The sequence below is a fragment of the Taeniopygia guttata genome, chromosome 5 (genome assembly GCF_048771995.1).
Source record: "Taeniopygia guttata chromosome 5, bTaeGut7.mat, whole genome shotgun sequence".
Classification (NCBI taxonomy): Eukaryota; Metazoa; Chordata; class Aves; order Passeriformes; family Estrildidae; genus Taeniopygia; species Taeniopygia guttata.
Window position 1 is genome coordinate 48,377,595 of NC_133030.1, and position 13,971 is coordinate 48,391,565.

General features: G+C 35.0%; 1 protein-coding gene across 4 annotated transcripts in view; it reads right to left on the reverse strand.

The window, feature by feature from the left end:
* TTC7B (tetratricopeptide repeat domain 7B) overlaps positions 1–13,971 on the reverse strand; it is a 120,021-nt gene that overhangs the window by 33,649 nt on the left and 72,401 nt on the right. For 2 of the 4 annotated variants that reach the window (XM_030274846.4, XM_072930337.1), the window contains 4 exons: positions 10,747–10,863; positions 6,494–6,591; positions 2,941–3,099; positions 1,169–1,219 (listed from right to left, as the gene is read on the reverse strand). In XM_030274846.4, the coding sequence (XP_030130706.4) occupies positions 1,169–1,219; positions 2,941–3,099; positions 6,494–6,591; positions 10,747–10,863 (425 nt within the window). The remainder of the gene's footprint in view (positions 1–1,168; positions 1,220–2,940; positions 3,100–6,493; positions 6,592–10,746; positions 10,864–13,971) is intronic. The other 2 variants (XM_072930336.1, XM_030274845.4) reach the window with 2 other exon arrangements.

A 13,971-nucleotide genomic window follows, 5' to 3' on the forward strand; every position in this document is an offset into this window, starting at 1 on the left:
CATAACAGAGAATGTTATTCAATAGTTTTACATTCATCCCATTTTAAACATTTCAATATTTACAAAAAGAAAAAAATGCTTTAACTGCAATGCTCATGCACGAGAAAAGATAAAAACCCCCATGACTCAACTTTACATGCACACAAAGAGCTGGAAATAAGAACATTAGTGGTGTGACACACAGAGAATTGTAAGAAAAGCAATTACATAACACAAAGAGGCAGCACCTTCTTCAGGACTAAGACTTCCCTAAAGTGATGCATTTGATAAGACAGATTGGCAAATTTAGCCAAAATTCACTTTTTTTTTTTCATTTAAAATTCATTAAGAGTCTGAGATACCTTGCACAATCACAAATTACAAAACTATCTTATATTTTACTACAAAGTTGTGCATGGAGATGATAGTAGTCAGGCAAGGATAGCATTATTCACAGAGCATCCTCTCAGCTCTTTGGAAAAGACTTTCTGTGCTTAGTCAGTGTCAAATACGTTGGCTTATGCATCTTCTTACTTGTCTCTCCTTCACCAAATTGATCTCCTGTACTACCCAAAAAAAATTATGCAAAGGTAAAGTAAACAATGAAAAATATAATTGAATGCTATGAACACAGCTTTACAAGGTAATTGGTTAGAGAAAAAGAATATTAATTCACATCCTGATTAAAACAGCAGTTATTTTTATTGATCTATATTCTAAATTCTTTCTTATTTAGTCTGCTTTCATAATTTCATCATTTCAAAGTGTACTCTTCATTTATTTTACAAGCAAAACTCGTACCACAAAAGAAATGGCTTATTATGAGTCATGACAGTAGCTGCAATATTGAGTTCTGGATCAGTGTACTTCTTTAGAACAGCAGTGGTATAATACAATGTACTGGCAATTGGCCATTGTGTTACACAAGACCAGCCTAATATATCTTTATTTGCAGTCCTCTAGAAATGAATACTGCCTCTTTAATTATTAAATCCAAGTGTTAGTTGAGTGCATTCAGGTCTCGTAAGATTACAGCCCTTAGGGTGACTGAATGGGCAAAGAGCATCAGCCTTGCTTTACACATCAAGCTTCGACTACTGATGGACAAAACATGTACGTCTTGTGCTAAAGGAAATGGTGATTTTAGTCCTTCAGAAATTAATAGAACTGCACAGTCAATACTACTTACAAACTGAAAAAAGGGAGTAAACCCCATGAAAGTAAGCATCTGATGGCTTGCCTTTGGATAGATCAAACCACAAATTACAATCCAAAGTAAGAAGAAAAAAAAATGTTATATAGAGATATATAAGCCAGAAATTCAAAAGAGCGAAAGGATTTCTGATAACCTTCAAACTGTAAATCAGGTTTACAGGATTTCAAAAGATAAAAAAATTAAGTAAGATGGTACACCTCTAAAATCATGTTCCTGTTCAACAGAAATTGGAAGTCAAGTCAGTAATACAAAATGCCCTTGGCTTCTTTCACTAGAAAAAAAATTGAATTGAGCAAGATACAGAACATGAGATTTTCAGCCCCTGAAATTATATTAACACAGGCATCCAGGGAAACTGTTCCTTACTGAGACAACTTTAACTTTCATTAATTTAACTTTCATTAATTATTGACACCATACAAAGGACTCCAATATCTTTTTTTCTTCTTTTTCATGGTTCTGCTACTTTTCATACAAATGGTAGAAGCTCCTTTCCCTGAGGATACAGTAGCTTGGAAATGGAAAACTTGGGCTCTACATAATGGAATCTGTGCTTTGACTTCATGATTCTTTTAGTTTGCTTTCATTCTTGAGTAGGTTCTTACTAACTTAGCTTTGCAAAGAACAAGTAATTTAATGTTAACTGGGATGTACTGTTTATAGTATAGGTCTGAAGAAGTTCAACTCAATGACAGCCAAACCTGTAATAGCTGCTAATCAGCTATTCAAATGCTTCAAGGAAGTCAGACTCAAAGTTCTGTAGGACACAGATTTCCTGGCAGTTCCAGTTACAGGCTTACATATGAGCTAGTGTTTTCAAAACCCTGGTCTTATGTCAGCTATTTAACAAGTGAATTTTGCTAATACACTAAGATTTATTTGCTACATTTTGCTTGGAATATATATATTTGACATGAAACCAGTCTAAAGACTAGGTGTCAAAAATAATTTCTTAAAATCAGACTATAGTGAATTCAGTGACAAAAAAGTGCTATGTATAAAGGTATGAGTGAAGTACAATTTAAAAGAAATTAAAAGGAGTTAAAAGGAAATGGCTGAAAAACTACATTGATTTTACCCTGTCACCTGAACTACCCTGGCAGCATTAGTGTACATTTTGTATTTAAACACCATGGAGACCGATCTTATAGCTGGTTTAAACTGGCATCATTTCAATTAACAGAAAGACTCTTGACTTGAAACAGCAGAATGCTGATTTTCACTGCTCTTTATGCCTCCTCCAAATCAATCCAATATGCCCTACTTGCATCATGATACACACTGATATTCAGGCAATGGTTTCCTTTGAGTGAATTTTCAGGGAATGTTTTGGTTGTAATTAGTTAAAGGCTTTCTGAAATTAAGTTATTAAAAACTATTCAAATAAGAGGACATTCTGTGGCAGGGAAGGCAAAAGATGCAAGCACTGGAAATAACTTACATCAGTAAATGCTACAAAGCAGCCTTGGCCAATCATCTCTTTCACTGAACACCTATAATTCTCTGTAACACTCATGAGAGCAGAGTATTAAACGTCTGTAGCTTTACATCTTTTGGGATGAATAAAACAGTCTTCTCTGATGAAACTCTTAAAACCCATGCAGTATTTAATGAAAAACAGCTGAAAGGCCAGATTTCACTGACACTGTTGAAACATAATCTATTCAACCACGGTTTATCAGCTATGAAGATTATCAGAAAAATACAGCACAAACAAGCTCATCAGGAATAGAAAGCCAATTTACAGCGAGTAGGTGAACAGGGCTCAGGAACTTGGTCACAGTATGGAGAGGCTGCATGGGGCCAGACAAAGGTGTCTGGCTTAGGATGAGGAAGATGAGAAGATACAAACAGTTGGAGAGGAGACTCTGTTCTTGAGAGAGAAGATGAGGAAGTATCAGAGGCTAAAAAGTGAAACAAAGAGAATGGTAAGGGGGCATGGAGAGGGACAGGAAAGAAAAAAGATACAACTGGGTTTGATGGACTCATGGATGCCAAAAACGCAAAGCATTTGTTTCACTATTCAGTAAGATCGAAGGCTCCTACATAAAATAAATATCACATTTGAAAGCAAAAATAACAAAAATACCTCTTTATTTGTGCTCTCCTTTCCTACTAAGTTAGATTTAAAAAGCAAATATTTTTTCCCCCTTATGTTCCAAGGCATAAATTAAAAAATATATATATTGATAGTGAAAAAAAAGTCAAAATCTAAAACTCAGGTTATATTGTTTCTTCGTATGATAAACTTGGTGGACTGAAAGCAAACAGGACAAAAAGTTTTTAAAAAGATTGATTGCAATTTATATTAATTAAATAGCCAGTTAGCCTGTAGAGATTTGCATATTTCTGTATGTCCTTGGATGTGAAATGTGTCTGTCTCCCTGTAAGATTGATTGATTGATTCAGCAAAGCTTTTTTTTTTTTCCTCTACATTTTTTTCCTTCATTGATATAGACAAATATAACTGCATGCCACTCATGGCAAGCCAACTGAAACAGACAAGCTTAAAGTAAATTCGACACAGTTATTGATCAGGACATTAGAATCAACAGTCTAGCCTTGTAAGAAAATCACAATGCTCTTTTGATACTTTAAAGGCTACACAAATTTAAACTTCAATCATTTAATTATTATAGGATTGGAAAGAGCTCCATATAAAGCAAGTTTTCAATCTTTTTTTAAAAGGTCAGCTTCTGCTAAATTGATAAATGTAAAAATAAGAAGAATTTACACCCATTGTACCTGGATTTTTTGTAAGGATTTTACATAAACTTCAAATTTGAATTTTAGCTCTCATTTCTTGGTACTTAAATGACTGAATTCAGACTAGACAGGCAAAGGGGATCATCATCATCATCACAGATGGCAAACAAAGTTATGAAGGGAAAAATTTCCAAATGTTCACACATATCCAGACATAGAAATGTGTTCTACAAAGTAGCATTACATGAGGTAGTTTAGCAAGGAGGGGGACACACATTTCCATCCTGAGAGGATTTTCAGCCAGAACTTTCTTGCATTTTAACATTTTTTTACTTATTTGCCGAATTCCTTCTGCATTTCTAAACACTGTGGATCCACAGATTTTGCAAGTGAACCCTTTCAGCCCTACAAAGGTCTAACATCTTGACTATCTATTGTTTCTATCATCTATCTGTTGTGAATAATATTTTATTGACAGTCTGAAAGTCTATTAAGCTTTCTCAAATACTATGACAAGCTTGACTGTTTTTATTCCTGTAGTACCATCTTCTTTTAAGTCGTACAAAATGTTTATATAATATTCTGATGAAGAATTCTGGATCTGGAGCTTTTTTATATATATAATTACATAGATTCAGTAGATAACAAAGTTCTAATCCTTGCCAGAAATTAAGTACTGGTATTGCAACATGGTTTCTTCTGCTAAAATTATCAATTAACAATTAAAAAACCCCAACAACAACCAAAATCAACTCCAACTCCCCTCAAAAAAACCCCAAAAAAACCCCAAAAACAAACAAACAAACAAAACCACCATAAGGGACATCTACCAACTGATCCTCCACAATTATCTTTTATAAGATAAATAATCAAAAACGGATCCCATATTTTTAATTTTCCATCTTGTTCTCCTTAACAAAAGAGTTAAGTTCTAATAACACAGCTAAGATTCAGAAAAAATACAATTTGGACCTGCTAGAAAAATCAGAATGTATGCAGAGATCCTATTTAGATCAGGATATTGGCTGCAGGATTTGAATTTGGGGCAAGCTGCTTGAAAAGCTTACTGTTTTGAATGAGGGTTCATCTTTACTTAAAAGCATTGAGGAATATGCAGTCTTTAAAGTGCACCAATTCACTGTGCTCTCAAGTATGGCAGACATAAAATGGGACACCCTGAAGGTATAAATCAAGAGCTGCATGCCCCCACTGAAAAAGAAACAAACAAAACCACCACTAACCACAAAAAACCTTTCACAACAACCATCCCCAACAACGCATAAAACTTTATCTATAGTTATATCTATCTATATATATGAAACCTATAAAACCTAGTTATGCTCTTAAAAATGAAACAATCAGCTAGACTAGAATACAGAATGATCACCACAGCATGATATGTTATCTTACCCCTTTTAATTATATGAATACAAGAAGACAGAAGATTCCATGTTAATTACACCATATCATATTGCTATTCTTGAAACCAAGTGACCTGATCTTTGCAATTAAAACTGTGTGCACTATAGCAAGCACAGAACACTACACTGAAAATTGAACATTCAATCCAATTTTAATTTTCAGAAGTTAAATACCTAAATTGGATTTTTCTCTACTGCACCATTGTGATACTAGACATACAGTACACATTTCAATGTGTCTTAATTTATAGGTCAAGAATACTGGCAAATTCATATGCTGGCAAATTTTCCCATAAGCTGTTTGTGTCAAATAGTGATTGAGCAGAAATAACCCCACGAAAGGTCCCAGAAAAAGCATTCTGTTGGTTTTAAAACCCAGAAAAAAAAAAAATTCAATATTTAGAACACAAGTAAGAAACAGCAAAAGTTTTTGGAATTAGCATATCATGGTAATTCCTTCTAAAATCTTGGCAGAATGCATGGCTCATGTACTTTTTGAATAGATAACTTCTAAGGTATATTAGTTGCATTGGGATAACAGAATATATTCATACAGGCAAATAATATATTGTCAGTATTTACTGACATGTAACAATTTTAGCTTTTATGTAGCATACCTGCGCAGCATAATTTTTATATGTATATAAAAATACCACAGTATGTATGATTTACAACAAATAAATTTTGTTTATAATGCCAAAATACGTCCACAGTAAGCCTAGCCACCCATGTAATTATATTTTAATATATATTTGAGATTTTAATTAATTCAAAATTATGTCTTTTATTCTTTTGAGATTCAAAGGTCTCTAAATTTTTTAAATGTATTTTTTAAACAAAAATGTGAAAATACTGAACGAACGAAAAAGCACAGGACTTTGGCAAGTAGGCTAGTTCAGCATACTAATTTTTAGCCCTCGCATAAGGAAATACTGCTAAACTCAGCCAGATCCACACCACAGATATTTTAACTTACAGAGAACATGGTCAGCAAGTACTTCATAAATTAAAAAGAAGAAAAAGAAACCTTATATCACACAATGTCTATTTCCAATTATATGACAACAACAAAAATATAACTTCATTTTGCAAAATCAAAAAAATAACTAATGGGAAATCTAGCTATGGCCAGATCATTTAACCTATTTTATTGTTCATATGCAGTTCTTACCTGTTTCAGGATCACTGAAATCTGGCAATGTAATTGTATTGAGCTGTCGTCTATCAGCAATTGCTCTGTCTAACAAGCTGCTCCCACGTCCAGAATCACTGTAATGAAGTACAGAAATTGTAAGCTATTAAAATACAAAATTATATACTGATATACAAGTTGCATGCTGCCCTACTCCCACAAAGGTTCTTGCTATAAAAGTTACTGCTATGACCAAATTTAGTACCAAGCACCACTAACCACTCACAGTGAATTAAGCCAGTTGCATTAAAACAGAATTAAGCTGAGCAAAATTAAATCCTTATTTACTTCAGCAATTCTGTTTTCATAATTAATACAACCAAAAAGGGAATAGTGGCTTTTAATTCAATTGATAACTAACAGCTCTACAGAGAGAATCTATTGTATTATATTTATATGATATGGGGTACAGGTTTCACAGAAAGCCAAGAGGGCAGGTGTAAGTTTGAAAATCCAACTTTCTCCAGAGTCAATAGAAACACTAAAACCAGGACATCTAATTTTAGGAAAAGACGTTATAAAGGGCTGGTTTAATTTTGTGTTTTCAGGGTTTCTTAATATATGCACATATACATATTAACTGTCTAATGTTCAATTTGACTCTAACAGCATAGCATAAAACCTTTTGAACACTTCCAACATCTCAGGAGCATAAGCAGTACGAGTGATTGCACCTGTGGGCAAACACACTTAACTTCTACTTTAGCAGTAAATCAGTATCTGCCCCGCAGGCTTCTTGTAGATATGCTTGCTGGAAAACTTACTGCTCCTAGAACTACTAGTAAATCAGTATCTGCCCCGCAGGCTTCTTGTAGATATGCTTGCTGGAAAACTTACTGCTCCTAGAACTACTATTAAAAATTCAGCAGAAGAACAGGGACTGAAGAACTAAGTGTTTTTTCTCCTTCAGATGAGGCAAGCATTGAGATACATTGTCAGCAACGTGTAAGGAAGCACATATGAGCATTCCTTCTTTAACATTCTATGGTTAATAGAGTAATTTCATTTTTAGGATTGTTAAGTCTGGTACTATTCATTATCAAGAAATATTTTCTTTAAAACCTAATTGGAAAACCAAACCACCCCACAAACTTAAAAGTAATTAAGATTTAAAGCAGCTGAACTGTTAGCCCAACTTAGCAGAATGCAATCTTTTATCTAATTCTCCCTGAAGAGAAAGAACTGTACGAAATTCCTAGTTTAAAGTAAAGCCTGAGAAACTTTAATTTAAACTGCAAGTCTGGAATTCAGCACATCTCTCCATTTGTCTTAATTTTAGAACTGCCTCCTTCTGAATTTGGAAGTTTCCCAACAGTTCTTAATAGTTGCCAAAGTCAGTGAAACAACATTCCCTCTTTTTAGAGCTAAAATGGTAGAATTAAAATTTTGCATTACTCTGACATTATTGCAATATTTCCTTACAAAATGACATCATTATAGAAATCCACAGGAAACAGAGGGGAACTTTCTGGGCCATGCACTATCAGCTATGGCTGTTACATCACCTGGTGTCAATTTTCTGTGGTAATTACTTCCTCAGTCCACATGCAACCACATGCCAGATGTTGCTGACAAGTAGAGCCAGACCTACTGTCAATATCTTCTAAGCACAGCACTGGAACTGTGGTTTGTTCCTTTTTCAAATGAAAACCATAAAGTGGAAAAGAATTCAACTATTTTCTAATGCATTTTAAGCAGCAGGCTAAAGGAAAACACTTAAAACCTCCAAGCCTTGCACCACAAAATAATTTTAAAATTCATATTAACTATCTCATGAGAAAAAAGTTTGTATGTCAATTAAGGCAAAAGTTCTATATTGACTGAAAAAAGGTAATTCACAGTATTGCATTTAGCCCTTTTTAAAGTATGTCTGGGTATTTGTGATTTATTTTTATTATTTAAATATTATTAAGGACACTGAACCCATGTTCCCACTAAATCTGATTCATTGCAGAAGAAATATTTAATATAAACCACAGCTTATCAAAAAAGTAAATTCTTATCTCACTGGGAGAAGATACACCAAATTAGTTTTCAGTCTAAATCATAACAGAAACAGGTATTTCAAATAAGAATAAAATATATTTAAATCTTTGAAGAACAACATTATAAAAAGGTTTCAAATTATTAAAAGACCTTTTATTACTGGGTTAAAGAACTTTTTTTAAAACATCTTCCATTATTTCCAGTGGGAGACATAATTTTCAAGTGGTGCTTTGCAGCAAAATGAAGTTTGTGTTAAAAGGTTGAAAAATTAAAGCTTTCACAACAGTCGTACATCATCATTCTTCAGTATAAGAGGAGTGCAGCTAGGTGAACAGAATTTCCCAGTCACATTTCAGGTCTGAGTGATAACTGTTACCCCTGCATAAGAGTTGGATGGATCTGGATTACCATGATACAATATGTAGGTGCTCAGTCCTTGTATTTCACACAGACCAGCCAAAGGAAGACTACAGCTCAGTGTCCTTATTCACTGCTTGATGTAACTCTGAATGTGTGATTTGGGAAACCTCCCTCCTTCCATCATGACACTTATCCACAGTTCCTGTTCATTCCATTCTGAATTGGATTTTAATGCACTACCATAACTTCAAGAAAGGACTTAAGATGTCAAGATAAAAAAATCAGTATGAAAAAAAAAAATCAGATTAAAATAGTCCTCACTGATTCTTCCACTTAGATGTTCTTGAAGGAGAATGGTGCCAAGGAGAGTTATCAACCACTGCTGTTTGAAGCTGACACAGCCAAGAGTAAGTTTTCACAGTCACTGCTGATGTCTGAAGGAGGCATTACTTAAAGTGTGTTTAACATTGCACCGTAGCTCTTAGCACAAGAACAAGAACAACAACGCAGTAATGACAAGTTATGATTAGAGCCCCGATATGTGTAAAGGATATAACAGCAGAGATGGAAGGTGAAAAGTTGTGTTGGAGTACATGCAAAGCCAGTCTGAAATTAGGCTTGCATAAAAACTGCAGCTATTCTGCAAAGTGCAGTATTCTGGTACTAAACTCTTAACCCTGCCTGCCCACACACACAACCAGCTAACTAAAATACAGCACCACCCACTAGGTTAGAAGAGAAATTTTCTCCCTGGCCCCTACTCCTCGTTCAGTCACTTTGAATTGAAAAGATTCAGCTCAAACCTTTCTGGTTGCTGACATACTTGCTTTCTGTAACCTGAGTGATGCTCCCTGCTCCACAATGCAGTGTCAGGGTCCCTCAATATGCTGTGACTGACTCAGGCGCCCTCCCAGGCTTTTCCTGCCACACCCCCCAAACTTTGCTGCTCTGAATGCTCACTACCTCCACAATCAGGGAAGCAGTTTTCCCTCTTCTGCCATTAGGTTAACTCTCTCAATCTTCTTAAAGAGATTAATGTGTTTACATGACTGGAACCAAAGTACAGGAAAAACTGAACGTCCATCATACTGCTACAAAGGTATCTAATGCTACCTGGTACAAAGTTCTTCTGATGTAGCATCTCTTCTCCAGAGGCTGTCAACCCTTTAAACAACCAGACAGCAGGAAATTCTGCTTGTCTCCTACTCCAGGTATTTGATAAACATATTGAATAGTACCAGCATGGATTTCTGCTAAGTTGCCTTCTCATTTGTTTCACAGCTTATCTAAATATATATGGCAAAAGACCTCCACAAAAGCATTTTGGAAACCCAAACAGGACTATAACAACTTATATTCATATACTTGTTAATCCCTTCGAAGAACCCAAATAGGTTCATAAGCAAGACCTCTGTTTAAAAAACCAGCCATGCTGACTCTGCAAACACATCATTTATATCCATGTGACCCTGATGCTTCCATGCTTTTAATTAATGTCTTGTCCTACTTCATATTATTCAGTGAAAACCCTTGAACTAAGCAATCTCTCCACTAGCCAATATATAAGACTAAAACCCTGATCAGGAAACAAAACAAGACCATACCAGTACACTGAGAATTGGTTAACTCATTCAAGTTACCCAATCTGTGTAACCAGTCTTCATCATTGCAGCATTTAGGAGCTTTGGGCGTTGACTTCATAGACCCCTAGGTAATTCCACATGACCATCAACTGGTGTCTCTGAACATCAGTCTCTAGTTTTCCAGAGGATAAATTTGTTTATATGAAATACCAAAACAAGTAAATGCAGGACTTTTGACCTAATATTGCCTTGAAAAGCTACTAAGCAAGGAAGTGAGCAGCCCAACACTCTACAGCATCTTACCTTGGGTTAGTTAGATTGTAGCAGGATTTCCAAATCTGGAGCATATGTTTACAGGTAAGGAGTGCTTCATCTGGGCCTCTGCACAGGGACTCCAGTTTGACTTTTGTGAACAGTAATCTAGTGAAAAGGAAAAAGAAGTCAAAAGATATTTTAAGATTCCACACGCTGTATCATGTAAGTTCTCCACCAAGATTAACCTAGACAGCTGCCTTGTTATTTAAAGAATATAAATACAATGTGACAATAAAGGAGCTAATCCATTGGTAGGCACATTTTAGGAGTCACAACACCAAGGAACAGATAATACACTAGAAAAATACTAATTTAAAAGCAATTTTTAGCAAAATCACAGATTAAAGAGCACAAAGCAGGAGGAGAGCATGCACATAAAACTGTCAGCCTACTTTCTGTTTTAAAACCCAGGTGTACTTCGGCATTTTATTCCACTGCAACCTTAATCATACTAAGTGAAAAATTTATATGATTGCTCATATGGTTTGCGTGGGAAGACTGAGAAGGGTGTAGAGAAGGGGGGAATGTGTGAAAGCTCAGAAGTTTCTTATCCCAAATACAAACTTGGAGGCTGCTAATAGTAACTGAAAAGTGCAGAGAGTTTTCTCAAGAATAAGAAATTACATGAAGTTATAGTAGCTAAATCTTCAGCATTGCACTGAACATCCTTGGCAGAAACTACCCAGCATGTAAATCCACACATGAATCACACAACCTTAAATGTACAATGTGTGCATTGTGGGACTGAGGAAGAAACCAAAGGCAGTTTGCTATGTTAGTTTAAGAAAATAGTTTAAGAGCACCTGCCAGGTACGTAAGGTCATATGAAGTCTCTTGAAATCTTGTAAGAATCTAGAGCAGTGTAATCACTCTGTAACATAGAGCCGTTTCTTCCTATCAGTAAATTGGATTTGAGTATAAAGGGAACTACATGGATCATTTAAAGATGCATTTCATTTGGCAGAGATGTTCTCTCCAGATACTCATTTAACAGTAACTGTATCCCTGAAAGAAGAACATGTCTAGGTCTGTCCATGATTTTACTGAAGAAAAAAGGAAATATGACAAATAACATCCTCCTTCCTTCACACTCCCCTCAACTACCCTTAACACATGCACATGCGAACCTCACCCAAAGAGCAAGACCTAGGCATCAAATCTGAAACCAAAATCACAAGAATCTGTCTCATACAATCCCTTTCCTGCTTCTCTGTAAGATGGTACATTTGACAATTTGAAGAGCTTATAGAAGCTCAATTTCTTAAAATTTATGATTGTAAAGCATTTTACAAAATTTATGGAACATAATCAATTCAGAAGCACTGAATTTGCAAGTCATTCTAGAGTCAATAATCATAATATATACTTTATTATGTACAGTTTACAGATAGACTGAATTTCCATTAACAGTATTCAAGCATTTAAGAGTTTTAGGGATTTTTTAGCAGAGGGAAGGCACAGGGTCAGCAAAACGCTAAGATTCAACAAGCAAATTTTAAAAGGAAAAATTGAGCAGGTGATAGAAAGGGAGGAGATTTGGTTATTAAGAAATTACTTAAAAACATATGTACAACATAATAGGAATCAGTGCAACAAAAATGTTGGAACCTGGGCTACTAGTGTAGGATTCAACATCAAGACAGCGGAAGACAAATATACTTGTAAGAATGAAAGCAATACATCAGTTTGGTGCTTTTGGATGCAGTTAGTACATGTTGCAATATCATTCCTGTTTCTTGTGCATTATGGCAGTCAGCAGGACAGTGTGTTCACATATTTTCCAAAATAAAAAAAACAAACGAAGTATATGATGGAAAAATATTCACAATTCTAATACAAAAAGGCTAAGACATTGTATCTAATAAATAAAGTACACCAGTGTACTAATAAATAAAGTAACCAGTGTAGGATTACCCACACTATAGCAAAAATAATCTTGGGAGTATAAAAGGTTGCATTTATAAAGCCACATCAAGCAGCTTCCCTGGAACCAATTAATACTTGGACTATAAATCTTAAAAGAACTAAGACACCTCAGAAAACTGAAACATGATGTTAATAACAATGAAAACCTGCCAACTATGCATACTTTACAAATGGGGGAAGGAAGGGAAGATGAAGGAGGCAACAGAAAGGAGGAACACCATGTGACAAAGAGGTCTCACATATTACCTTAATTCTATCAAGTTCCCTTGAAACACGGCTGAAGGTATAAGCAGCTCAGGGACAAGTATTACCAGGAAGGTTTTAGAAACCAAGAGGTAAGGTTATCTGAAAAAAGATTTTCTAAAAGGTCAACTTCACTCATCTGTGAAAACAGCTTTTCTGGGACACAGCCTGCATTATAGACACAGAGAATTTTGAATCTTACAAGAAGTTTTGATACACTACTAAAATTATGAAGAATAGATAAAAACTACCAAGTGATATGTAGAGGAAAATTAAGGTGTATATTTTATGAACATCAGTAACTACCTGTTTCTGTCTGACAGTCAGAAGTTTAAATTACTAGCACATGGTGCCAGAGTACCCTTAACATGGTGGAACAGCAGTCTATTAAGAATAGAAGTACTGAAGAAAAATAAATTAAGAGTAGAACAATGTGTGTCAGAGATGTAGAATAAATACAACAGGTAAGAACAGAAATCTGTTTGGGTCACATTCTTTGGAGAAGGGAGCAGGTAAAACAGGTTCTTTCACAGACAGACTAATAGAGAATTTGTTCCAGCAACAGTGTTTTCTATGGATGCAGATCTTTAACATCGCTAAAAATAAAGTGAACTGTATCATTTCAGGTGACTAATTACTCAGACACAAAATGAAGAACAAATCAAACTCTTAAGTGGAACGACTTAGTTATTCTTGGAGCTAATGGCTAATAAATTTATGAAATAGCTACTGAAGCAGCAAATGACTCCATTACTTCAAGACTGTTCTCACTAACTAATGAGGACATTATAAAACAGCTACTCATAACCTAATCCATATATTACTGGATTTTTATTTAAATAAAAGATGAAAAATCCCAAACAGGTTTATAACTAGGTCTTTGAATGTCAGTGACAAATAACTTGATAGCGAAAGTTAGCAAAGACATCCAAGATGCAGCAGAAGCCTGGTGTTTAACATAAGGATGCTCAAACATTTAAGGATCTGTATATCAAGTTGAATGGGTAAAACTCCATGTGTGACAAGCCAATCATTGAGAAGATG